General features: G+C 40.9%; 1 protein-coding gene across 2 annotated transcripts in view; it reads right to left on the reverse strand.

Annotated features, from left to right (window-relative positions):
• The window catches only part of msraa (methionine sulfoxide reductase Aa), a 38,756-nt gene extending 14,328 nt beyond the window's left edge, over nt 1-24,428 (reverse strand). Inside the window, exons 1-3 of one of the 2 annotated variants that reach the window (XM_069656273.1) lie at nt 24,244-24,428; nt 5,360-5,428; nt 3,898-4,017 (exon numbers count right to left, since the gene is read on the reverse strand). In XM_069656273.1, the coding sequence (XP_069512374.1) occupies nt 3,898-4,017; nt 5,360-5,428; nt 24,244-24,382 (328 nt within the window). In that variant the 5' untranslated portion in view covers nt 24,383-24,428. Of the gene's footprint in view, nt 1-3,897; nt 4,018-5,359; nt 5,429-21,355; nt 21,696-24,243 lie in introns of those variants that run through there. The other variant, XM_069656282.1, reaches the window with a different exon arrangement.
• Nucleotides 24,429-26,804: the final 2,376 nt, after the last annotated feature.

Raw genomic sequence — 26,804 nt, forward strand, 5'->3', positions numbered from 1 at the left:
TTGTTTTCTAGTTGTTCCTCGAGTAACAGTAAAGAATAACACATTGATTGTAGAGGCTGTGACAACAAGTAACAATTAACACACAGGAAGAGCAAACGAGAAGAAATAATGAAGAGAGTGGGAGTGTTTTTAAATCGAGTCATACAGGAAGTTTAATCAGCACATTTCAAACCCACACTGATCTGAGTGTAAATATTTAACCAACAATGAATATGCAGATCATCTCGTTTTTTCTGTCTCTCTTAGAGAGGGAAAGGTGTGCAGTTCATTTATCCAAGACTTCTTTTTAAGTGCTCTGCCAAGTTATCGCGCTAGTGTAAACACAACACATCCAACAGCTCAAACCGGGTTTATGTTTAGTTAAACATTATTGCTTTGGAAACAGAGACAGCAGAAAAATTCAGCATTTAAAGACACCTTCTCTTCATCAGCAGGCTTGTTTAGGATACATCCAACACATTAAATGACATAGGAATGTAGGAATATGAAGAAAAAGTAATATTGATCGGCAAAATGTGTATTCAATTATTTTAAATTCACTGGTTATTCAGAATACATGTGTTTGAAAGCATCTTGTATTAAACAGTTGGTCTCTTGTGGTGTTCAGCCTGTGATTTCTTGTTGAATTCTGGGTTTTGTGCTTCTCATGTTGCTGTTTTTATTTATATATAAATTAGCAGTTTAGCTTAGGTTATAAATGCTGTAATACATATTAGAAAATGTACAAAGTTTAAAGATATATTTCTACATAAAATGTAAAACTACAGACTGTTGGTCTTATAACAATTACAGCAGAAGCAGTTAAACCATTTTAGTTCATTTAATAATTTTATATAAATACAAAAATAGTTTACGTTTTAATAAATAAGAATTTTGTTAATAGATACAAGGAATAAAGAAATAAATAGTTATAATATATATATTACCCATATATATTGAAATAGGGGGGTGCACGGTGGTGCAGTGGTTAGCGCTGTTGCCTCACAGCTAGAAGGTCACTGGTTCAAACCCCGGTTTCTGTGTGGAGTTTGCATGTTCTCCTCGTGCATGCGTGGGTTCTCAGGGGTCTCCGGCTTCCTCCCTCAGTCCAAGGACATGCTTGTAAGGTTAATTGGTGACTCTAAAATTGCCCATAGGTGTGAGTGTGAATGGTTGTCTGTCTCTATGTGTCAGCCCTGTGATTGACTGGCGACCAGTCCAGGGTGTAACCCCACCCTTCGCCCAATGACAGCTGGGATTGGCTCCAGCTCCCCGCCACCCTGAACAGGATAAGCGGTATAGATAGTGGATGGATGGATGGATATTAAAATAGAGCGGAACTTGTGTTCGCCGTCATCACAGGGTCGGGGAGTGTTTTTTTTGTAGACACAGGCATGCTGAGCTGAAGCGTAAGAGCATCGTTCCAGAGATCCAGAGCAAGTTTTACTTTGTTGTTCTGTGTCCTGAAGAAGTGGAGTTTTCAACAGAATTTGTTACTTGATGGTGAATGAGGTAGGAAGTGTTTTGATTTGGTTATTGTATAACGTTATTATCATATTGATTATGTTCACGTGACGGCTGTGAGGTTGCTACTGTAGAGCATCTTTGTAAGCCGCAAGTATTTAATTTAAACAGTAGAGTTAAATTAGAGATATATTGTTTATGTATGTTGTGTAATTATTTTTCTTTGTGAGAATGTTTTGTACATTTCAGTTGTGCTTTCACGGATCAATAAACGCCCGCACCACAGAAATCTTTTGAGCTCATTGTTTTTACATCTTGAGGGAAGTCACAGAAACAAATGTGCAGAACATCGGAGCCATGTTGGAAAGTGTGATTTGTGTGCACTGCATATTCAACCATGACTCCAAACACAGCCAACAAATTGAGCTGTGAGCTTTGTGAAATGTTTGTCCTCTGCTGACAATACAACAAAACAGATCGACTGGTGTTTTCAAGCACTTCTAATATATTCAGCAGGTGTTTTAGCCTGTTTAACAGATCTCCGAGAAAATGCAAGAACACTGGATGCTTCCTGGAAGTAATGCAACTAAAACTGAGAAGATAAGATAAGATAAGCTTATGAAATGTACTAGTTATAATATATAATAGGATCAAACTTTAAATTATCACAGACTTTGCTTTAAGACAACAAATACCTATAAAAACTAGCGGCTGCACTTTGTGTTCAGTGCGTATTAACAAATGTCTGCTAACAAGCTAAACTAAGAAAGTAAACATGGTAAACATGTACATGTCTAACATCAGCAGGTGAGCAGGTGAGCATTTCGCTGTTGAAACTGCGTCAGCCAATTCTAAATCATAACCCTAGATTTGGAAAGCTCATGTTTGTACCAATGACTGTATGTATAGATGGACGACGCGTCTCCATCTGCTCCCATTGTATGAAAGTGATGCCAAAACAGCCCCCCTGTGATAGTCGCTGCCATCTTGCGATGGTGACGTCATTTGGAGCCAGAGACTGCGCAGTAGAGATCGGCGGGTGGCGCCGCCGTAGCCACTTCCTCTAACCCAAACAAACACTAAACTTACCAAAAAAACAGCAAGGATCCCGCACGCCGGTGTGTTTAACAGCAGAACAGCTTCTTGTGTTGGTCTGAGGTTAACGTTCACAGGTATGGAAACTTCAATGACTGTAGTGATTGTTTTAGTTACGTCTCCTCTCGCCGTTCGTCCTCTACTCTGCTAATCCGGAACAGATCGGCTGCAGGAGCCGTATTGGTCAACAGAGCTGTCAATCATCCTTTTGACAGCATCAAATAACTAATTAAAAATAAACTTGTCAGCCAAATGAACACTTGGACGTAAATCAGCATGATAAGAACTAACTATAATGACAGAAACCATGTTTGAGAAACATTTATTTGGCTTGTATTTTGATTTTATAGTTTGACACATGTCCCATCTGTTAACATGGAGGAGGCGGGCTTTATGAGCTATACTGCAGCCAGTCAGCAGGGGGCGATAGAGAGGGTTTGGCTTCACTTTTAGGGAGCTGTCAGACTTTACGACTCTCCCATCATCAAAACGAGATCTTGGCGAAAAATGAATGTAACTCTGGATGGAAATAAATGTTGTTATGTTGCATAAGCTTATCAAAACGATGCCACGGTGAATGCGTGACGTAATCAAATGAAGTATGAGTGTGTGTGACTTTGTTTTTGGCCAGGCAGTGTTTATTTTGACGCAAACCATGACATGTTCCTGAATTTAACTGAACTGAGGCCATTTTAAAAACTAAAACGCTAAAACTACCTCATTAGGTTTGGTAAATGATCATGGTTTGGCTTAAAAAATATGTGAAATCTTTGCTGTCACATTTGCAAAATTGGTGTTACCATCTTGAAGTGATCCACCGCTTCTTAAAGGCGCTAGCGCGGCTGCAGACTCTTTCTACAACCAGTTGAGTCTTTTCAGGTATCCTTTTTGTTCTCACGTTACATCTTCACACTTTATTAGAGCTGAGTTGTACAGCTGTATGTGCATAATCAGGAGGGAAAATATCCATGAATCAACCTCTCTTTTCACTGTTTGACAGATCATTGTTAGTTGAAGTGTCTAAAAGAGTAAAAACTTAGACAGGAAAGAGACAGGTGGTGATGCAGGCCTAACGATGGATTCAGTTTGTACTGGATGGATTGGGGAATCAACAGGAGGTCTGGACACACATCACACAGAAATACACACACACACACACACACACACACACTGTTGTGCTGCTCAGAGTGGTCAGGCATCAATAGCACCCTCATCCCTGCCCCAGTATAATGGGGCCTGAGGGAAATTATTCACTCTTCTGTTTATGTGAGTCCTGTTTTCCACAATCTATTAACTCTCAGTAGACAACACGCTGCCCAGTGCACCACGTGCGAGTGTGTGATGGTATGCAAAAATTACCTGTGCAGACTTCCCTGTAGGTGGGGTTAACTGTCAATCCGCCTGCGTAGCCCACCTGGGTGGAATAAACCCCCTTTTGTCTCCAGAACTTCCTCTCCGCTCCCCAGAAGCAGCCCATACCTTCAAGAAGAGAAACCAAACACATAACATCTGCAACGACACACATAAACCAGTACAAAGACAAATAATTAGATGCTATATTTTACAATCGATTGGCATATTAGTTTGAAGTCTTCATTAAAGTTTAAGTTTAAGAATGATGTTTGCACAACAGAAATCAGGAGATGCAGCAGTAAGACACTCCCGAGAAATGAAAGAAAACGTTAAACTGAACCTCAGCGACGGGAGGAGGAAGGTGAATGATCAGCGCTAACACACGCACGTGGAGCCACAGCACGCAAGCACGGTAAGTAAGAAGGATAAATGAACACAGCAGTGAGTGACAGGAAAAACTTGTGTTGGCTTCATAGATGGTGGTAAAGTTAAAAGAAAAAACGGGTGTTGATGCTGCCTCGGCCAGGGGCAGCAGTCAACCGCCAAACCGTACACGGTAGTTAGTATTTCACTGCACTTAGAAAAAACCTGTACCATCACAGCCCTAGTTAGCATACATATTTATTACATTGTATTTGATTAAATTGTTTTCCACTTGTAAACCACTATTCTCAAAGCTATATAGCAGCTCTTTAAAGCTGTTTCAGCACCATGGACAGTGCCACAGGCTACAGCTTAAATAGATAATATCATGAGGACATTTAAAAATAGTTTATATAGACGTCAGCGGTAGCCAATGTTTGGACAACAATATATGGATTTGGCTTAATTGATTTACTTGTCACATCATATATGGAGCAACTACGCTCCCTTTGTCACGCTTCTAACTCTTGATTTTCCTGGCTGACGGTCGCTTTCCTTTTCAGACTGTTTGCTTCATCTGAGCATCGAGTTTGTTTGTTCTTCTTCGGATTTTGAAGTTGTATCTGTAGTCATCCATCTTCTCTTTGTTTGTTCAGCCATAGTAGATTACTGTTTACTCGCAACACTTGCAGAGAGCGGAAAAGCAGCCGCTTAGCTCCGCCTACCCTCTCTGGCAGACCAAATACTGCTGGCTGATGGAAAACACGTCACTAACTGGGTGTCACAGACACCCAGCCTGTAATACTGCAAATGCAAAGGCTTTCATCAGTGGGCCATAGGCTCAATCACCATTGTGTTACCTCATTCGGCGACAGATAGAGACTTAACAGACATTTATTTACATGAAAAAGTTTGAGATTGTTACTTTAGCTACAGCAACTGCTAATTTTATGTGGGAAAAGACTTAAAATATACACAAGCGAACACCAAATTATTTATGTCCATGAGAGATATTGCTGGCCGAGTTACTGATAAGGCACTGTCCTCTTCAGTGCATTAGATCGTATAAAAGGCCTTCACCAACTAAAGGCAAAGATATGCTTACCGAACATGACCATTTCTGTCCCGTCTGGAAAAGGAGGAAGAGTCTGGTTGCCGTTCACATCATGCTTGGCTGCGAGAGACAGAGAGAGACAGATGTCAACATTAGAATCAAATAAGGGAAATGGCATGTGCAGTGCATGAAAATATTAACACCTCATTTTTCAGCAATGGGTGAAAAACTGCCAGAAGGACGGAGGATGTGAGAGAAGTGTCGTTTACTGGGTATACTGGATCAGCACCAGACGACAAAACGGCGGAAAAAACACTGACAAGGAACATTTTGTGAGTATTTTGCGACTATATATGTTTTAAATTGTGTAAAAGTCGAGTTTTTACAGAGCAAAATCTTGTGAAACAGCATCAAGGCGTCTCTGCGTCTAATTTCTCCCCTTACTCTCAGTTTAGAAAATGTCCTACATCTCGAACAGCTCGCCACATGTACAAGATATTGCACATCAAATTTTCATAAGACTCCACAGCTGAAAAACAAAAAAATACACTACTGCAATCCTTACACACACACACACACACACACACACACACTCAGTGACCCACTTTAACAGCAGCTCTGCTTAATTTCATACGAGCTGCTTTCACTCCAATCAACACGGAGCCAGAGGTGCACGAGGACACATTTGAGGCCACCCAACCACCTGGCTGAGCTGGAGGCTGTGTGCGTGTGTGTGTGTGTGTGTGTGTGTGTGTGTGTGTGCGTGTGCGTGTGCGTGTGCGTGTGTGTGTGTGTGTGTGTGTACAGATGGCTGGCTATACAATGCTGTGGGGGAGGGAGATGGATTAAAATAAATGGGATGGGGTAGAATGAGAATGAACCCAACATCTGGATCCCCCCCCTCCTCTCCTTACGCCCTCCCCTTTCTTCTTACACACACACACACACACACAAACACACACACACCATCTTCATGCATGGCAGCGTAATTGTTGTGTGGGGCAGCATGCCTATAGACAAAAGCAGCCAGATGGAGACAGCCAACCAATCAGCAGCCGTCTAACACACAGTAAAGCCTGGTTTAGTGAGGCCGACTCCATCTTTACTCGCAGTATAGATTCAGTGTCGTATATTTACTGCACTCAGATTATTGAATCCTGCACACAAACATCATCTGACTCTCTGTGAGTCACTTTTGTTTGTCTGATTACATGAGAAGCTTTTTATTTTTGCAGGAAGACGGAGACAAACTGGCAGAACATCTTGGAGCGCTGCAGCCGTTTCCCATCCTGCTTTGGTGTTGTTGGGGAGGAAATGACTCACAACCACTTAGCTTCAGTTCCTTACAGTCATACTGGCAAGTTTCTAATAGATGTAACTAATAGTTCATAACAAGAGCTTTCATCCATCCATCCATTATCTATACTGCTTATCCTGTTCAGGGGGGCTGGACCCTATCCCAGCTGGTCGAGAGGCGGGGTTACACCTGGACTGATCGGCAGTCAATCACAGAGCTGACACACAGAGACAGACAACCTTTCACACTCACATTCACATTAAAGATATTTACGTTTTTATCTAGCATGTTTCATACCAATAGATGATATACATGACATTATTTCATCTTGATTTGAATCTACTTTCATTGCTGTAAAGATGCTATATAAACAAGACTAGGTCAAAACCAGGTATGTGGCTGACCACATCAGGTCAATGTGCGCTTTTGTGGGCAATGTGTTACAAGGACTGTCCTCATGAGGCCGATGACAACGTGTTTGATAGCAGGTGCGCGCTGCGGACGTAGGTGAGGACAGCGGACGAGCAGCTGAGGAGCAGCCCCGCCTACTCCCCGAACAAAGTATCCAGAGCCGTGTAGACGGAGAGTCGCGTCAGTGGAGGTCCAATATGCTCCATGATCCACCATTGCAATGTCGCTACTCTCTCTCTCTATGGCTCTGAAAGTACCGTCACTCACTCAGTCAATCAGTCAGTCAGTCATATACAGACCCATGTGCAGGGCTGACCACGGCGGTCAGCGAAATAAATGTCTGTTAAGTCACTATCTATCGCTGAATGAGGTAACACAATGGTGATTGAGCCTATGGGTGTCTGTGGCGACTTTTGGGGAAACAATCCCAAGCGGCGCCCAGTTAGTGACGCGTTTTCCATCAGCCAGCAGTGGTTGGTCTGCCAGAGAGGGTAGGCGGAGCTAAGCGGCTGCTTTTCCGCTCTCTCCAAGTGTTGCGAGTAAACAGTAATCTACTATGGCTGAACAAACAAAGAACAGATGGATGACTACAGATACAACTTCAACAAGAAGTGAAAATCCAAAGAAAAAGAAACAAACTCGACGCTCAGATGAAGCAAACAGTCTGAAAAGGAAAGCGACCGTCAGCCAGGAAAATCAAGAGTTACAACCGGAGCCAACCGTGGACGTCACACATGCAGCACTGTCTGGATATCTGGGAAGTGTGCTCCTGCAATTACCGTTTATCGCCACAGGTGCCGCCAAAGAGAAAGAAACTGTGATCTTTGAGATTATCACTTTAACTTAAAACAAAGAATTATACAGTATATAATAAAAAGTAGTTACATTTGAGTGAGAGGTCTTTCAGTTGAGGAGTCCCATCATCAAAGTACAGCTCTAACACACTAAAAAGGTACTTTAAATTTAACACCCACGACCTGGAATTCATGATTTTGGCATGAAAGTGACTGAATTTAAAGTAAGTCATAAACAAGGCCTCGCCACAAAACATCAGCAGCTTTCAAGAACTTGTACATCTCCATGACTATAACAAGAAAATGAAGATCCTGCTTCTTAATTCTCCTACAAACACTTCTCCTCCTCCTCCTCCTCCTCCTTCCTCCTCCCACATCATCCTCTGTGTGTGTTCGTAATGGCTGCCTTCAGGGACCAGCGGAGGCATGTTCATTACTTGCTTCACACACACGCACACACAGACGCACACGCATAAAACGAGAGATAAACAATTTAAATGTAAATGTCAGTGGGGAAAGACAATACGTCCAGACAGAATACTAATGAGTCTAACAGCTCTGTGTGTGCGTGTGTGTGCGTGTGTGTGCGTGGAGAGTATGATTAAGGATAAAACAAAAGACGGAGGCAGAGGATGCAGATTAAACCTGTACAGTATGCTCTGAAATGAACACACATTTCTGCTGACACACACCTGTACAGTTTATTTCTCTGTGAAGAGCCGAATCAGAGCTGCTGAAACCACAATGTTTTGATCGATATTTGCTGGTTCATTTGAATTTCTTCAGGGAGAATTTTTCGAGGCTCTGCAGCTTTCTGAGGATTTGTTTTGACTCTGAAAAAAGACTCCATTGTGCTCAGCTTTCCACCGAAGCAGCAGCAGCAGCATCCAAGTTTGAGTTTGGATCTGTTCTGCTGCAGTAAATCTGTTGAACACTTACATTTAAAATATTATTTTTGAGCATTTTTTTGAGAGTCCTTTGCAGAGTTTGTGGGTTAAACTTCGGCTGGTGCTGCATGGAGAAAACTTATTAGATTTTGTCTGGTAATTCAGTCTCACTGGGCTTTAAATATTGCATATACAAGCACATTAACACAGAGGTTGCAAAAGTTTGGTATGAGATTTGGTACCTATAAAAAGATCAAAGGGATTTGGACAACGAGAGAGAGACGGTGGTTTTTAAAAAAGTCAGAAGATTTACATTGCCTGTTTTAGGGAGGAACTGACAGAAACGTATGAAGCTAAAATGATAGTTAAAGAGATATATTTGCTTTCTTTCTATCAATACCACTCTCATGTCTCATGTATGCATTTACTATAGAGCTTGGAACAGGAGGTGGTTAGCCTAGCTTAGCATAAAGACTGGTAGCAGAGGGAAACAGCTAGCCTGCCTCTGTCAAAAGCTCAAAATTCAACTTAATCAAAACATCTGAAAGTGCACTATTTAACATATTTGTTTAATCAAAATTATACAACAGTTAGTTCCGACCAAGTAATCTGATTGGACAAGAGGCAGTCCAGAACAACATCACTGGAACTTTTCACTGTAGCTGTGTCCCAGTCCACGGGCTGCAGCCTTCGAAGGAGGCGGTCCACAGAGGATGCTCCATTCACAGCCTGCGTAGACGTTAAAGCCGAACTGAACTGAGACGTTCTGGTCTACCCTTACGCCACCAAACGTTGCTCCTGTCGCCTAGCAACAGGTAGCTAGCGGGCTAACTAGCTAGCATAACTAAAGTTGAGTAAGTTAACCTCTTATTTTAAAGATTATTTGTTTCAAGGCTCCTTTCATTTTCTTAAACATGTGTAACACTTGCTATTTGATTGAGTTGAAACCAAAAACTGTTGCATTTTAAAGTGTATTCCTCTGCCGTTTAAAAGTCTGCCATTTCATTTGAATTAGGGCGCAATGCATCTCGGGATACGGTGGGCCGCGAAGGATGCACCCGATGGATCCTTTGCGGCCGGGGTAACGGAGGGCGCTGAAGGAGCCTTCGAATTGGGACAGCCTTCGACGCCCTTCTGTGACGCAACCGGCCTTCAAATACGGCCTCCGAAGGCTGCAGCCGCTGGATTGGGACACAGCTTGTGTGTATCTCTCCGCCTCAGCCCGGTGTTCTGAATACTGTTAATTTACGTTACACCAGACCGTGTATGTCTACATTGATCAAGCTGGTACCTCTGAATCACACAGCAGACTCTTATTTCACTGGTTGATAATAAATTAAAACATACAGATAAATGTAATAAAAAACAGCTGATCTGTGGTAACCTGTAGACACAGAGTGCAGGAGGATGTTTGTGTTGCTTAGCAACAAAAGTTCAGTTTCAGTTAAGTTGTGGAACAAAAAATAATCTGTTGTTGATTGTTGCTGTTTACTACTATTTGCTGCTTGTATAACTGTTGTAAAAGTAATATCACACTTGAGGTCGTGATGTTGGACTGAATATCCCTCCCTCTCGTGTGATGTTGCTTAAATATAAAATGCTTTTGTCTCCCTAAAACCCTCTCTGTCGCCCCCTGCTGACTGGCTGCAGTACAGGTCATAAAGCCCGCCTCCTTCATGTTAACAGATGGGACATGAGTCAAACTATAAAATCTAAATAAACGACAAAAATACATTTTCCTCAAACATGGTCATTATAGTTAGTTCTTATCAAGTGTTCATTTTTCTGACAAGTTTATTCTTAATTAGTTATTTTGCTGTCTCCGTAACGCTTCCCACAAGTGCCAGAGAAACTATAACCATGGAGCTGAAATCCCTTTGGGAACAGTCAGCTTCTTCTTCAGCTTTCAAGCTCTCCCTGATACAGTTTTGTCGTACGCCGGCCTCATAAATAAAGTAAAATATATTAAAAGCACAAATACCCTAACAACCTCAGACGAGGCGACGACGACGGATAAGTAATTTCACAAACACGAGGAAGAAAGGTAGAAAATGAATACCTCCACAAAAACATTCATTAATATTCTACAGTTATCTTTTCCTTCGCACACACACACACACACACACACACACACACACTCTGTATATACGGAGGTATTTTTCTGGAGAGTAATTATTCCGCGCTGCTCTCCTTTGAAATGTCGGTTCTCGCGGTCGCCTTTATCTCTCTGGGAATGATAACAACGCTTCTTGTTGATTAATTGAATTCATATTCTTGTGTGAGGTCGCATGCAAGAGCACGTGTGTGCGTCTGTGTGTGTGTTTGTGTATGTGACTTCAAGGATTCTTGTATTTTCACAGCATTGCTTAACCTTGCATTCGCACTTTTTCAGCCGACTAAAAAGCTGCGAAAATATTGAGGATGTGGCGTGTAAAAAGTGAAAATATCCTGTTTCGCACGCTGCACAACTGACACTTATGTTGTTGTTTAAATACAGGGAAAAAAAGTCTTGTTTTAGGTGGTTTAGAGAGCAAAATTTGTACTTTATAACCGACTATATAAAGCCAGTTTCTGACTGTTTGTACTGGAAACTAATTTGCTTTTATTTTGGCGGTAAAGAGCAGCGAAAGAGGTTGGAAAGCACTTCAGGACACTTCACATCAAAACAGCTAGCCACTTCATTTTAGGTACAAGTGTGTGTGCGATTGTGTGCGTCTGTGTGTGTGTGTGTGTGTGTGTGTGTGTGAGTAACCAGCGTGCCTCCCAGTCTCCTCCACAGCCCCCTGAATCCTGTCACAATAATAAGCCTGATCAGAGAGCAGGCCTCTATCCATGGTGACATCTGCAGCACACACACACACACTCTCCATTAGTGCTGCTCTATTTCAGCTCAGGCCTGCGTGTGTGTGTGTGTGTGTGTGTGTGTGTGAGGCATGAAGAGTTGCTCCAGAATCAGCCAATCAGCACTCGATACACTCTTGTTTCGCCTTCCTGTCCTTTCATCACGTCCTTCATCCCGGTTTAATCTCCTCGAGTGAAACCGCAGATGATAAAAAACACAAAATAAAAGGTTAAACTAAAAAATGTTGCGTTTATTTATTTGCCATATTAAGTCGCTATACTCCATCACTTAAAGACATTGCATTTCTGCCTATAAAAGAGGATAAATTGTTGCACAAAGACTGTATTTTGCCTCTCCAAAGATGAACCAGGGAACATTGTTTGCGTCAGCCGGCACACAGCGCTGACTGATGGGGATAAAATGCAGAGTCAGGCTCCTGCGTCACTGTCTTTTTGTGGCTGTTTTATCTTTTTTTACTTCTTCACTTGTTTTCTTTCTTCCATTGTTCACCACAAGCACAATGAAAACCATTACGGCAGCAGAAAGAACAAGTTTACGTACAAAGATTTCAAAAACCTCAAAGTATAAAACACGAAAACTGAAACGTACTGAGAGTCAAGAGGACACAGGAGGAGGAGGGATGTCATTAAGGTCGCTGACCAGAGAGATAAATATGCAATGACAAGAGTTTTCTAAATAAGCTTTAAGTTGCACATAAAATATAGGACGAGTAAAACTGTCTGTTCGATCAGGTGTGCGACACAGACGACTGAAACAGGTCCTGTAAATGGTAACTGGCAAATTTCCTTGAGTAGCATCTTTAAGTTGCTCACTCCGAGGGTTGGAGATGAACCTGGGGTCGCTGCATGCAGGACTGTAGCCTCTATACATGTAGCACGTGCTTTAACTGCAGAGCTAATCCAGCGCCCCTTCAGCAATTAAAGTGCAACTGATAAACTAATCCTTCACACATGTTTACACACCATAGGCCGTGCCTTTGGGAGCACTTTGGAGATCAGTATTTTAGACATGCAGGATCTAAACGGTGAGCCAGAAGGTTCCTGGTTCGCATCCTGGTTTGGACGTAGGGGGCCCTTCTGTGTCGAGTTTGCATGTTCTCCCCGTGCGCGCGTGGGTTTTCTCCTTGACATGCTCGTTAGGTTGAAAGGTTGTCTGTCTCTATAGACCCTTATACACCGGCAGTTCAAGGCGGGATTATAACGCCTGTTACGTTCCATCTTCTATGTAAAACGCACGGAGGCAGAATGGTGGGGCGAAGTCGTTCCACCTCTGAGGTTGTAACAGAGGTGTAACAGAGGCGAAGCGGCGTCTGCGTGTGTATATTTGAAGCATGCACACGTTTTGCTTCAGCAACACTGGAAAGCTGAGTAAAAACACACACTGGGGCGGTGTTACGCTGGCGTTGCTTGGTCCAATGTAAAATGGCAAAGGCTGCATGACGGCGGAGCTAGAGGCGGAAAAAAAGGCCTTTGGGCCCGATCAGACAGAGCCGATTTGCAGGCTGTAAAACGCAAGGCTCACCGCACTGCCTTTTTTGTTGAAGCCTACGGTTAAAAGGCCTTTTTTTCTACTGTTAAGGCAACCACCGAATCATAGCTGTCATTAACCTAACCGCTATTATTGTAAACTGACAGAAGGCCCGCCTCGCCTTTCATCCGATTGGACAATGAGAAAAAACGTTTCCTCAAAAACACGAGGCACACAGAGCGGCGCGCAAAAAGCCTCTCACTGAAAACAATGACAAAAAAGCCCCCAGCTTCTAAAACGCGTTCTGTCTGATCGGGCACTTATGTGTCAGCCCTGTGATTGACTGCTGATCAGTCCAGGTGAAACCCCGCCTCTCGCCCAATGAGAGCTGGGAGAGGCTCCAGGTCCCCGGCAACCCTGAACAGGATAAGCGGTATAGATGGACGGATCTAAATGCCGACCTTCTGATTGGAGGACGTCCCCCTCTACCTCTGAGCCACAGCTGCCCTGGTTGGACAGTAGTGAACAAAGTGAAATATTTATCTGATGATAGCACTCGATAAAAACTCAATGAAAGTTATTACAAACCACTAATAAAGAGACATTTTTTAGTTGCCAAGACATTTTACTTAGAAAACAAAAACATCATGGTAGTCTGGTATTTCATGGTCATGCAAATGTATCGCCAAGAGGCCTCGAACGTCTCACTACAAAAGAAATTCACTACAATCCAACCATAAGTTGTCAAGATACTCTGAACCGCCAATTGTCAACCTCATGGAGTAAAATTTAGTAGGATTCATCGTCTGGGAGTGATGAAAGGTTGTACCAAATTTTATGACAATCTAAACAATAGTTCCCGAAATTTAGATCGACCCACCGCCATTGCAGGTAGGGCTAAAATATCGATCTGATTTGATTCACACTATTAAAATCACATTATAACTACCATACAACAAAACATCTTTATAATCAACGTCAGAGATATCATTGACTTCCTGCTTCTGTCTTTCTCCCTACTTGCTGGAAATTTGCCCAAACCTGGACCCCACATCGCTGCCCTGCCCTGCAAGGAAGCTCCAACCCGGGCCTGAACGTCCAGGAATCCCCCCTTTCTCCTCCACCCTGGAGCTCCAGACCTGACAGTGATGAATGAAACAGTGCAGCTAATGTCTGGCTGGGGGATATTGGAGAGTCTCCACACACACACACACACACACACACACACACACACACACACACACACACACATAGAAAAGATTGCCTCAACTGCTTTGCAATTAAATCTACAAAGTAACCTCCCCCCACCCTCTTCTCCTCCTGCGTCTCTCCTTCTCTGATTGCCTGGTTCTTCATCCTCCTCTTGCTCCCCCCTTTTCTTATCTTCCTCCTTTTACATCTCCCCCCTCCACCCATGTCTCTCCTTTCCATTTATTTCCCCCTGCTTTCTCTCCCCCTCTTTCTCTCTCTCTCTCTCTCTCTCTCTCTCTCTCTCTGAGCCTCTCAAGCAGCTCCTCTGATTGCCATCATGGTTTTTATGACTGCCCATCATCACGACCATCAGCGTTGTGCTTATTGTTCTGCTGCTGACAGCCTTCTGCGCACGCCTCACAACACGCGGGACATCTCAAGGAAGCCGTGTACTTGTTAACATCATCGAGTTATGAATAAATTAAGAGTTTGTTAGAGAAACAGAGCGCTTCAATGGGCTTCAGACACAATAGTCAAGGTTGCTGTTGAAGGGATGCAGGACTGAAGTGTTTGAGCTTCATGAAGGTTGTGCGGGCCGCTATGCAAAAAAGGAAATTGTTCAGTGCATTAAGATGAATTCAAAATATAACTTTAGCTTGTCAGTATTAATCCAAGTATTTATAATGTAAAATATGCCCAGCTGGTGATTGGAACGTTGTAAAGGTGCCGATGTTGGTGTTCTTTCTCCGACTGGTTCGTGTGTTTTCAGACTGCCTACGAGTCATTTTCTGAAAATGAATTGCCACATTTCCTCAAACAAAAACTAATAGTCAATTAAAAGCCAGTTCATTTGGTCATTAAAAAAAAAAGCTCTGCATTTTGGTCGTCACAAACATATAAAAGCTTGGGCCTGGGCCTCAAAGATCAGGTGAAAATACAGGCAAGAAAGAGTGAATACGTTTCAGTGCGAGGCCCACGTCGTCCAGACCCGAGTTCGAACTAGGAACCTTCTAGCTGTGAGGCGACAGCGCTAACCACTGGGCTACCGTGCAGCCCTTATACTAATACCATTTTAATTTAAATATTGTGTTTTGCAGAGATGCTCTGGCCTACACATCATACACAGATGAAAGTATCAAATGTCTTCGCTTCGTACAGATTCCTGCAAAAATCACACCATAATCACTGACAAGGAGAATAATGACATAAAAACCGCAATTAGATGTTTTTTCAAAATGGTTCAGCCCTAATTACAGGGCCGAGTATACAAAGTAAAGGGTGGATTAATGACATGGATGTGTAATAAAATAAAACTAGGTATGTGAAACTATGAGTAAGGCTGCACGATATTAGAAAAAAGTGACATTGCGATAACTTTTTGTTCTGCGATATTTTTTGCGATTTAAAAAAAATACAGGAACTTATGCCAGATAGATGCAGCGTGTTTTTATTTGGGACTTTTAAGTCTATTTTCCTGTTACAAAACAAAACCCCTCTCCTACTTTAATCACGCTTGGTTCATCGACTCTGACACCTGCATGAAAAAGTAGAGCTAGTTCAGTTGGAGTGACACGTTTCCTTAAAAAATACGTACAAATAAACTTGTGGGTAAGTTTACCGTGTGTCATCTGTCATTTCTAACAGTGCTCAAATGTAATCAGCGTGATCAGCTCGGTGACAGTAACTTTGGAAGCTAAAGCTCATTGCTTCCTACTTCCTGTCGGCACACACAACCTCAGGCCCTATGAGCGCTGCAGGTGTAACCACTAAAAGTAAACACTCCATGTCGCCACATTTCCTCTTCCCCTTGAAGATTAATGTTAGTGTTAGTTAGAAAACAGTGGGAATCCCTGCTTAGAGGGTTTTATTTTCCTGGTGACACGGTGCACGCAATAAAAATGCTGAATTATAGCCTGCCCTACACCTTTGATATTTTAAAAGGGTCTTTAACTTCGCCTTTCACAAACCTCTGAAGCTCCTGATTGACATCTGTGTGTGTAATTAAAGTGGTGGTTGAGGTTAATACGTCACCACAGGCTGCATGTTTGTGCGTGTGTGTGTTTTGTGTGTGTGTGTGTGTCTATGAGGTTTTGACTGGATCGATCACTCTGAGCCATTAGTAGAGTAAGTGTGTCTGCCTGTGTATGATGTAGGACGGCGGGGTGCAGGAAATAGTACTTAATGCACATTGCACTTAGAAGACGTGGACTGATTAGACCCTTTCAGACATGGGATCTGTAAAATTGCTGGGTACATAAATATATATTGTAAGTAATGGCTTTTTGCAAGCACACGTCCTCTACTGTAAGTTTGTGCTGCGGAAAATATTGATGCTAATGTGTGGTGCACAGGATTAGTTATATTTAATACATGAGGGGAGATGTTGTTTACTGCATCATGTGTATAGGCTTTTATTAACATCAATACATGTATTATACGATACCACATAGTGTGTTCATTCATTTATCTAAGCACCCTTGTAAAAGGACATCAAATGGTGTGTTTAATGTTTAAACTAAAGCTACAGGTAGGCTTCTAGCTAGCACTTTAGCACTGCATGAATAGAGATGAAAGTTTGCATTGTAAATAAGTTTAAGTAAAAACTGAATCTGAGTCAGTTCAGCCCACTAGAGAGACTGACTGAGCCTGACAACTCAAGAAGGAGACGCATAGAAGGAAGACTTTAAAACAAATGTATCTCCCACATTACACCAATGATGGCTAATAGTTACATTATGGATCAAGTTGGTATGAAAATTATACCAATTTTATTTTGTAGGATATTTAATGCATCACACGTATTTTTGGGAGGCAGGAAACTCACATTATCAAGTCACAAAGTAGCTAAAGTTAAGGTTAGCAAGTTAGCAAACAGCTAACTGTGTTTATTTACATCCAGAATAAACAGGGAAACAGTAATTCTTTTGTTAAACAAATTAAAAAAATGTAAGTCCAATATTAATTCTCCTTTAAGATCACTTTTGGTGTCAATCAGAAAAAGATCTGAGGCTTACAATCCATGAGAGACCTTCGTGTGGTTTGTTAGCTTGCTGGCTAATGCGCACAAGATAGCCATGGTAGCAAAATACTTATAGACAGTTGATGACTTTAGCTTATTCATCCAGAGGGGTCTGATTGTCTGGTAGTTTGGCTATCGCAACTAACACCAGATCCATACAGCTTAGCCGAGTAACAGCTAGCTAACCTTAGTCTAACCCATGCTTGCTTGCTAGTTTACGTTGTAGCTAGCATATCTCAGTGCTTATGTTTCTTGGCTAGCTTGCCAAACAACTTTCCCAGCTAACGTTATCCATGATACTAGGTTAAGTTTTAAGACAAATAGTGATGATTTTAGCAATTTAACAATAAGTGACTTAAAAGCCAAAGAGTATAACAAACAAGATGTCAGTCAATACGATGTCGACCGTTGCAAGGCGAAACAACAGGATGCTCAATTAACGACCACTGGTTTCATTACTACGTTAATGCTTGTGTTTTCTGATACAACAGATTTAACGATGAATATCTAAGTGACAACACTGCAAACCGCTCAGACTAAGCCTCTCTTTCCCTCCAGGTTTTTATCCCTCTCTCTCTCTTCCTCTTTCTCTGTTGATCAATAGGTCTACCTCATCTGTTATGTCTCTCACAGTCTCCCCTAAACGCCCGTCAAGGTTATGGGGCCACTGTGTAAACAACAAAGAGCTCTGCTGATGGGATCACACACAAACAGACATTCATTCACTGGGGTCCCTCTGTGTGTCTTTGTAACGGCTGTGACAAAGGTAGATGGATGGAGGAGCGTCGGCCTGAACCCTGATAACACTGCACAGTGAGTCGTTTAACAGGTGGAGGAGATGTGAGGTTCACAACACAAGCTTCACCTGATTTCACCTCATCTGTGGAATATAAATAATCTGTCACAAGTAAAAGTTCTGCCCCACCATGGAAGATTCAATTTGTGGATCTGGTGATCAACAGCAGGTTGAGACTGTTATTATTTCCATTTTTATAAAGATAATAATTGATGTCTCAGTCAACTCTTTTATAATACTTCACAATGACTTGACTGTTTTTAACAGAGTCCAAAGTCATGTCTTTAAAGGTATAATCTCAAAGATTTTCATGTAAATAAATGTCTGTTAAGTCTCTATCTTTCACCGAATGAGGTAACACAATTGTGATTGAGCTTATGGCCCACTGATGAAAGCCTTTGTGTTTGCAGTATATCATATTTTTATGGACTGGGTGTCGGTGGCGACATTCGTGGCAAAAAATCACAAGTGGCGCCCAGTTAGTGATGAGTTTTCCATCACCCAGCAGTGGTTGGTCTGTCAGAGAGGGTAGGCGGAGCTAAGCGGCTGCTGTTTCGGTTTCTGTAAGCATTGCGAGGAAACGGTAATCTAGTTGGACTGAACAAACAAAGAAAAGATGGATGACTACAGATACAACTTCAACAAGAAGTGAAAATCCAAAGAAGAACAAACAAACTCGACGCTCAGATGAAGCAAACAGTCTAAAAAGGAAAGCGAGGAAAATCAAGAGTTCTCCTAGAACCATGACAAAGGTAGCCAGCCATAGACATCTTGTGAAATAGGGAAGAATGCTCTCACATTTACCCATTACCGCCAATGAGAGGCGCTCAAGAGCACAAAAATTGAAATCTTAGAGATTGTTACTTTAAAATGTATAACAGGTAACAATTTATAAAAATGTCTAACATAGACTAGACTGATGTTTGATTTGGACCTTTGTCCACATCAACACAGAAACTGTAATGATTTTATTCCAGTCTTTATCCCTCTGTTGTTATCTTTGTCTTTTGTGTATTGTGTTTTTAATGCTGACATGGACCTATATGTCTGACATAAAGAAATAAAGTAAAGTATATTTTGAAGAGTTGTTTACTAACAATATCCCAAATGTTTCAAACAAAGTATAACCCTGAGAAATTCTGGAAACACTTCTGAATACATCAGACAGTGATGAAGGAAGTCCGCAAACGTAAGCTAACGTAACTTGCAGCTCGTTCAGGAGAATAAAGTGATAGTAAAACAGATTTTCACCCACCATGGTGGTTGTTTAGCAATGAAAACAACAGCTCTAATGATTCCATGCTATTTCACCACGTCTTAAAACTACATTTTGTGTTCTTGTTGGTATTCAAAACTGTTAAATTTACAGTATCAAAGAAAGAAGCAGAAGCCGTGTTAAGCTAATGGTTGGTATTTTTCACTGAATAAATGACTGTCTGGATTGGTTTGTCATCAAAATTATAATTATTGAAAAGGTCAATTGTCTTTTATTCGGTCACAACACTATAATTAATCGTTTTCCACTTCTACTTTTTCTCTGCCTCTGTGCTACATAATGAAGACAAAGAAATGAGTATGTCCACTTAAAAACACTTTAGATTCACCAGCTGCAGCTCAGTGAACAAACTGTTACAGGGACTTCAGCTGGAAAGAATCAAAACAGACGACCAAAAGGTTTTTTGTTTTTTGGCTTCCACTGAGCTGCTGTTTTTAGCAAACACTTTATGGTGCCAAGAAACAACTTAATGTTTTATAAACAGACTTGATACCAATTAGCATAATATCTCTCCTGATATTCATCAGCCTCCAAATATTCTGTGAAAATGACACTTTCCACCACAACATACTGCAATAAAAATGATTTACAGCAACAAGAACACCTGCTAATTAACAGAGCAGCTGCTGGATGTCTGAACACATCTGCACTGGAGAAGGTGACATTAACTTCTTCATTAAAAGGCAGAGGATAAATGTCCACTAGGACCAATAAAAACCAGGAAACATCAGAATAGGACTTAACTGTTTACCTCTGACCCCAACCAGGAGCTACGAGATCAAACTTAATAACACCTCTGATACCAATCAGCCTGATTTGGCATGAAAAAAATGTATTGATTATTACATGTTTCAGCTGTTACTACATTTAAGTGGCAAATAAGACACATTTTAAAACGGAAACCTACTCTTTTAACACCTACAACACCATGTTTGTATGCCACTGGGGCTGAAGTTGGGACAGTGGAAATGTAAAGGTGAACAAAGCATTGGTTAAAAAAGAGCTGAAATCTCAATAATTAAGTATTAGATGGGAGGAAAGTGTTTCAACCCAAAAGCCAAACACTGGCTCGTTCCAGCTTCTCTAATGGAACAGATGCTTTTTTCTCTTTGTTGTGTATATGACTGTTAGGTGGATAAAACAAGCGATTTAAGGAAAGCACCTTGGACACCTTGGTGATTTCACATTTATGATCTTGGTCAAACATCCAGACTCTTCACAAAGTTACATAACTAAAAGACAGCAAACTATACCAAATCCAATTTTAACTTTGTTTGCACCAACCTCATCAAACATCAAATATCAATTGATTCTTTGGTCACTTTATTTATGATATATTCATCTATAAACTACAAACACCTTCTGGTCGGACTGTTTTGTCAACTTGCTGTTTCCAAGTTAAGAAAAGTTTATATCTCAACTTTTTAGCCAATGTGGAAGATGAACTTAACACCAAATAAATATAATGTGCTGCACATAAAACATAAAATAAACCCTTTAATTGAATCTGTCTTCTATTAATTATGAATGTTTAACCTGGGTGTGGTCTTGGGTGAAACAACAATGATGTTTCAACTTAAGAGGGCAGCCAAATACTGCTTTTAAAGTAAAATCACCTACACTTCAAAGACAACTGGGCAAACTCTTTTTGAGATCATGTGATGCGATTAAAAGCTCCAGAACGTTTATGGAACATAAAATGAGATTGTTTTGTCAACGTTTAAACACACAATCATCTATCATCCCAGTTCTGCATCTTGAATCCAAATGGCTCCAACTCAGCAGCAGCCAAGTGACCTGCTTAAAGACATTCAAGAGATCAAACAACATGGAGACCAATGCTCTGGTCTTCACGCAGGTCCTCTGGCCTGGCTCGGCCTGCTTCACATCCTCAGGGTCACTTTCCAGACCAAACAACTCATCACATAAACAAAGGCACATACCAGACAATTCTCAGCATTTTTAACTTGTATATCAAGATTAATAAACAAAACACTTTCCCAAAACACTTAAAGAATACTCCATGTAGTCAAGCAACACACAAACCTCTTGCCCTGCGCTGAGTTGGCCTTCATCTGGCTGCTATTAGACTCTCTGATGTCCGTCCTCGTCCAGTTCAGAGACGCTGTCTGACTCTCCGAAAACAACAAATGAATGCAATTAAAATTACAGGTCGACTTATCCAAGTATAAAGGTCGAATTTGTCTCCGAAAACACGCTGAGGTCCAATTACTCCAATGGCGAATATCGCTCAAAAAGAGAAGACCGCTTGTTTTGTTTTTTGGTTCCCAAAGCCTTTTCAGACGCCGAGTTTTCAGCCGTTTGAAAGAACTTTTCCTCCCTTGTTTTCGGATCCGAGGCAGAGCTTGTCCCAATAAACCAGCACCACCTCCACCACCACCTCCACCACCACGCCTGGACATCTCTTGATTTCCTCTGGCGCTGCAGCCCTGAGCCAGACAGACAAAGGAGGGGAAGCCCTGCCAAGTCTCTCCACTGCAGGCATGGCTTTTCCTTCCCTCTCTGCTCCCTCGCTCTTTTTCCGTCTCTCTGGATTTTGGGCAGCGTTCCCGAGAAGCTTTGGCGATGCTCCAGAGTGTCTGCCGCTCCGTCTGAACCCCTCCATCCATCCATCCATCCATCCATCCATCCATCCATCCAGCATCCATCTTTACCAATAGTCTTTTTGAAATGGACCCACGCCCTCCTAACCCTTCCACTCCTACATCCTCCTTTCCCCGTCCAACCCCCTCACGTAAAATACAAAACACACTTTGGATAAATTCTTCCCATTTAAATCTAAAATACAGATTTACAATCACTCAAACATTTAACTCAGTACTTCTGTAAAACTGAACTCAAATATCGAGTCAAAACATCTCTGAACAACCTTCTTCATACTGTCATGTTTCAGTTTAATGTTAAAGGTTGGCCAGTGTGTGTGTGTGTGTGTGTGTGTGTCTTGTGTCTTTTGTTCAGTGCCAGTGCAGATCTATTCATCATGTGCCAAGACTCAGCGCCCCCACTTGTACTGAAGAGGGGGCAGGTTGGTGCCAACTGCCCCGAAAGCCAACTTAGTGCTGCTGTCGGTTGGTTTAAACACACAGAAAACTCAATTTACATATAAGAGTGACAGTTACCATTAAGAATAGATAAATACATCAACAGAGGTATGGATAATTACTGAATTAAGATCCTTAAAAATGTTTGTTAGACATGTGTAAAAATATATTGCACCACTGTCATGCACTTCATTGTTGCTTTGAATATTGATCCTGACAGATTTATGTAACTATTCATAACTTTTCCGTACCAAGATTTATAATAATACTTTATTTGTATAGAACTTTTCAATACAGGTGATGGAGTGCTTCACAACAGACAATAAAAGCAGATATTTCACAGCAAATACTAGGGTGGACCTGAGAACTCAACACACTAAACTAAAGGAAACAACTGTGCCAGCGTTGCAAAACAATGCAAAGCATGTGGAAAATCCCCTCCTTCTCCTCTGACTCTCCTTTACCTGTCTCTCCACTTCCTGAATGGGCGGAGCTTCAAAACTAATGAGGGAAGCCAGCTCACCTGTGACAAGCTCTTTGGGAACAATGGAACTGGCTGGCTGCATGTGGATGCCCCCTCACCTCAGGTTTGTGTTTGATATGCAAGTTTCCTTAAAATGTGTTTGAAGTATCCTATGCAGTTTATGCTTTATTTGTGAGGTTTATTTAGTTCCTGTGTTAGTAATTGATCATTTAATGCTAGATTTATACTTTAATAGTGATGAAGATGAATTACTTTTATGTTATAATAATAATTTATGGTTTGGGTACTATAATGTATTGTAAAATGTCCTTTGTTACTCCTTTCTTTCATCAGAAAACCAGTTAAACAATAAATAATCTGACTGGAACTCCCTGCCTTCACTCATCTGTTCTGACCGACCATCCACTGAGTTGGTACCCCCCTTAAACCAGTCTGTCCTTGGAAAAACAGTGTTCATCTAAAGCAAATATTTTTCAATGCACGTAGCCAAACGACAATGGAAAAGGTTTGCAGGGGACCCTAAAAAAGTGATGCACAAGCCTACAAAACAGGCCTTCAATAATTCCATGAGTCAAACTCTTGCAGCACGTCTATATTTGTTTGTGTTCTAAAAATCTGCAGCTGGAATTGACTGATTTCACTTAAACTTGTAAAAAGAAAAGCTCTAATATGACTGATAAAAGCAAGATTCCAAAAATAAAACATTACGTATTGTTGCTTCATTATGTGTCATTCTAACAAGGATGTAAAAAAAACACTTCAACACCATTTTGGAGCAAGAAACTAAACTCTAAAATGTATATTGGTAATTTGAATGACATAAAGGCCCTCTGACTGTAGTAGCCTAACTATTTCTTTGTGACGTCTTTGTGTAATGACAGATAACATAGGATCAAATGGCTACGAGACTATAGTAATTAATGTCGGGTAGGCAGATGCTGTGGTAGAGAGAGCGGAGATGTGAATTAAAGGCGTTAAAAGAAGAAAATCAATGACTTTAAAATATTCTGTTCATTTTAAGATTTTTGTCAGACTCTGACACGGATATTATGCACCACAACATCCGCGTCTGCTGCAGGCTGTGAATTTGTCAATATTTAGACATGCGCATGCGCGATAGTAGCACATCAGTGAAGATAGCAACAGCAGGTGCTAGTGGCTATATCGACGTTTCTTTAAAACTTATGTACGACTTCGTAACTGAATATTCCGTCTCATGTAAGCAACGAAATACAGCGAACGCTAGCTAAAGACAACAAGAGCCTCAAATAAACCACCAAGCTAATGATATCGGGTTGTTATTTAACTTGGTTGTGTCATGTTACATGATCTTGCTACGGAAGCTAACGCTAACATGCTAACGCTATCCCTGGCTCAGCCAGTCTTACCGGAGACTTTGATGCTGCTATCAGTCCGGCCGGGTAGGGCAGTCTCTGGAGTCGGCATCTGGGCTTTAGAAGCCATGTCTCCCATTCTATTATTTACAAAATGACGCCAAATCAGACGGACCCTGGACGAGGAGACCATTGAATCCACAGCAGCACCGACACACCTCTTCTCCACACCGAGGGCTAGCTCAGTTGGCTAAGTTACAGAACAGAGAACTTATCTAACATCTAACACCAGGCTTGTGTAATGCCAAGGTGACCACGTTACTCAACTCTGACCATGCATAAAAAAAACATGCACAAAGTTACTTAATAAACTCATCAAACATTTTGGCATTTGTCAGTCAGTAACAAATCAGAAAAATATGCACATATGTGTCCTAGCAGTTAATAGAAATTCTTACCTTGTTACTTTTTTATTTATACACTATTAAATTGACATCAATTATGCGCCGAATTTTCCACACAACTTGGGTATATCTTGAAATTCTTTACACACACTTTTTAAGGATTTGTAACTTTACAAATATGTAAAAATAAAAAAAACCTTTGTTAGTTTTATGAATGGAGTTTGGTAGTATTGCAAACTATTTCAAGATTGGGCTGCAAAATAATACCTCAGACATTTCCACAGTGTATAGCAGCAAACTATCACAAGCAGGTGAGCTTTATTTCTGTTAAAATGCCAACATTGCTGTAATCAGCCTTTTATTGTACCTACCTTTACATTTTAGACAGGTGTTTTTAATTTAAGCCCCACATCTATTCAATTGTATGCATGAATTTCCCTAATGTTGAAGGGGTAGTTAGTTTGAACCAAAAGAACTATCATGACAATTTCATTATTAAAAGTTTCAGGTGCAATGTAAATGCCTTTATTACATTTAATTTAGCTTCATTAGGCTAATAACGAAGCATGACTTCAATATGTCTTTGAAGGTTGTCTGTGACTTCAACAGTATACAGTGAATAAGTGCCCATTCATTTTATTGTAAAAGACAATTTAATCAACTCTGTATCTTCGTGGATTTGTAGTACATTAAATCTCCAAAGATATTTATAACTGAGCCAGACTGGCTATGAATAAAAAGTATAAACATAACAGGGATTTAGGTGGATGGAAAAACACAGATCTTCATGCTGTCATGTCCTAACTTGTGATTATGTCAACATGTTTGAGGCAATCAGCGCTAACTTCCTCATTTGTTGTTGTCACTTTGTGGTGACAGTGTCTGTCTGCAACAACCATACACGCCCTTTTAAATATTAACCATGACTACAAAACAAAACTCAGGTTATTTGGTTACCGTTACATTTTAGTTATCTTAAAGTTATTGTTTTTGTAAAGTATAATGTTAATAAAGGATATAGCATAATAAACCGTAAAAGAGAACATAATAAACAATTCATGTATTACAAGTGTCTAGAAGAACCGAATATGAATTAAATATATGTGATATGAATATTGATACTTAGAATATATGTATTTTTTTTAAGTGTAAATGTGCATTATATTCACATTAGTAGGTCTCAAATGTTAAAATACACTTAGATGATCCATTGGTATTGTTCAGATTCTAAGTATTTCAGCTTGTTTATGGTTGGCTGAAGATAATGAGGCACCATTGATTATTTCGTGGTTTGTGGCTGTAATGGTGCAGTCAAATGAGCGCACAACAGCCCCCATCAGTCTACTGGTTCCCAGTACGCTGAACTGGGGGGGAGGGATGGAGGGGCACAGATGACGAGCCATATGGAAGAACCCGGGAGGAGGAACGCTGCTCATGCTGGAAAAAAATATTAATTGCAGCCCCTGATTGTCCCTGTATGAAGGTGAGAATCATCAATAATTCAGGAGGCTTGTGCACCATTTCACATTCCTACAAAGAAGAAGGGAGGTGTGGAGTAGGAGTGGGCAGATTAATGTCCTCCAAATCGTTTTAAATAATAAAAATGGTTTGTCTTCGGTTAATGAAATGTTTCCAGTGAAGATGTTAAATGCCACAAACGGAGCCCTCAGTTGGTGGAAATCTAAATGCAAACAAGAAACCACAGAAACGAAAAACAATTATGCTTTTAGACAACATCTGTGACATTTAAAACAATTAAATTGTTTTCCTCTTCTATTGGGAGCCTTCAGTTACCCGCATTACCTGGATATAATGAACACAGCAAAAAGGTGTGGTCAAACTGGTTTGATCTCTACTTAGTCACTCGAAGTTAGGCTCCACTCAACATTTGAAATGATGACAGATTAGATATGGGTCAAGGGCAGAAAGAAGGTTAATATGGTTCTAAAAGAAATGTTAATAGATTTTATACCTTTATAAAACAGGCATATATATATAACTAAAGTCAACTGGCTGTCCTTTCATTGGGAAGGCCAACTTAGCATTTTAGCCTAGCTTATCAGGCTATGAACGGGGAAGTTATTGTCTCCACCAAAAAAAGAGAAAAATAGCTAAAGGCTAATGCCTCGTTACTGGCAAAGTTTTTATTTCTATCATATTTGTCAAAATTCAAATTGTAAATGACTCTTTTACTTGCTTTTGATTGGGACT

This window comes from Semicossyphus pulcher, unplaced genomic scaffold (assembly GCF_022749685.1).
Source record: "Semicossyphus pulcher isolate SPU_LCO1_2020_fin unplaced genomic scaffold, fSemPul1.0.p SCAF_11, whole genome shotgun sequence".
NCBI lineage: Eukaryota > Metazoa > Chordata > Actinopteri > Labriformes > Labridae > Semicossyphus > Semicossyphus pulcher.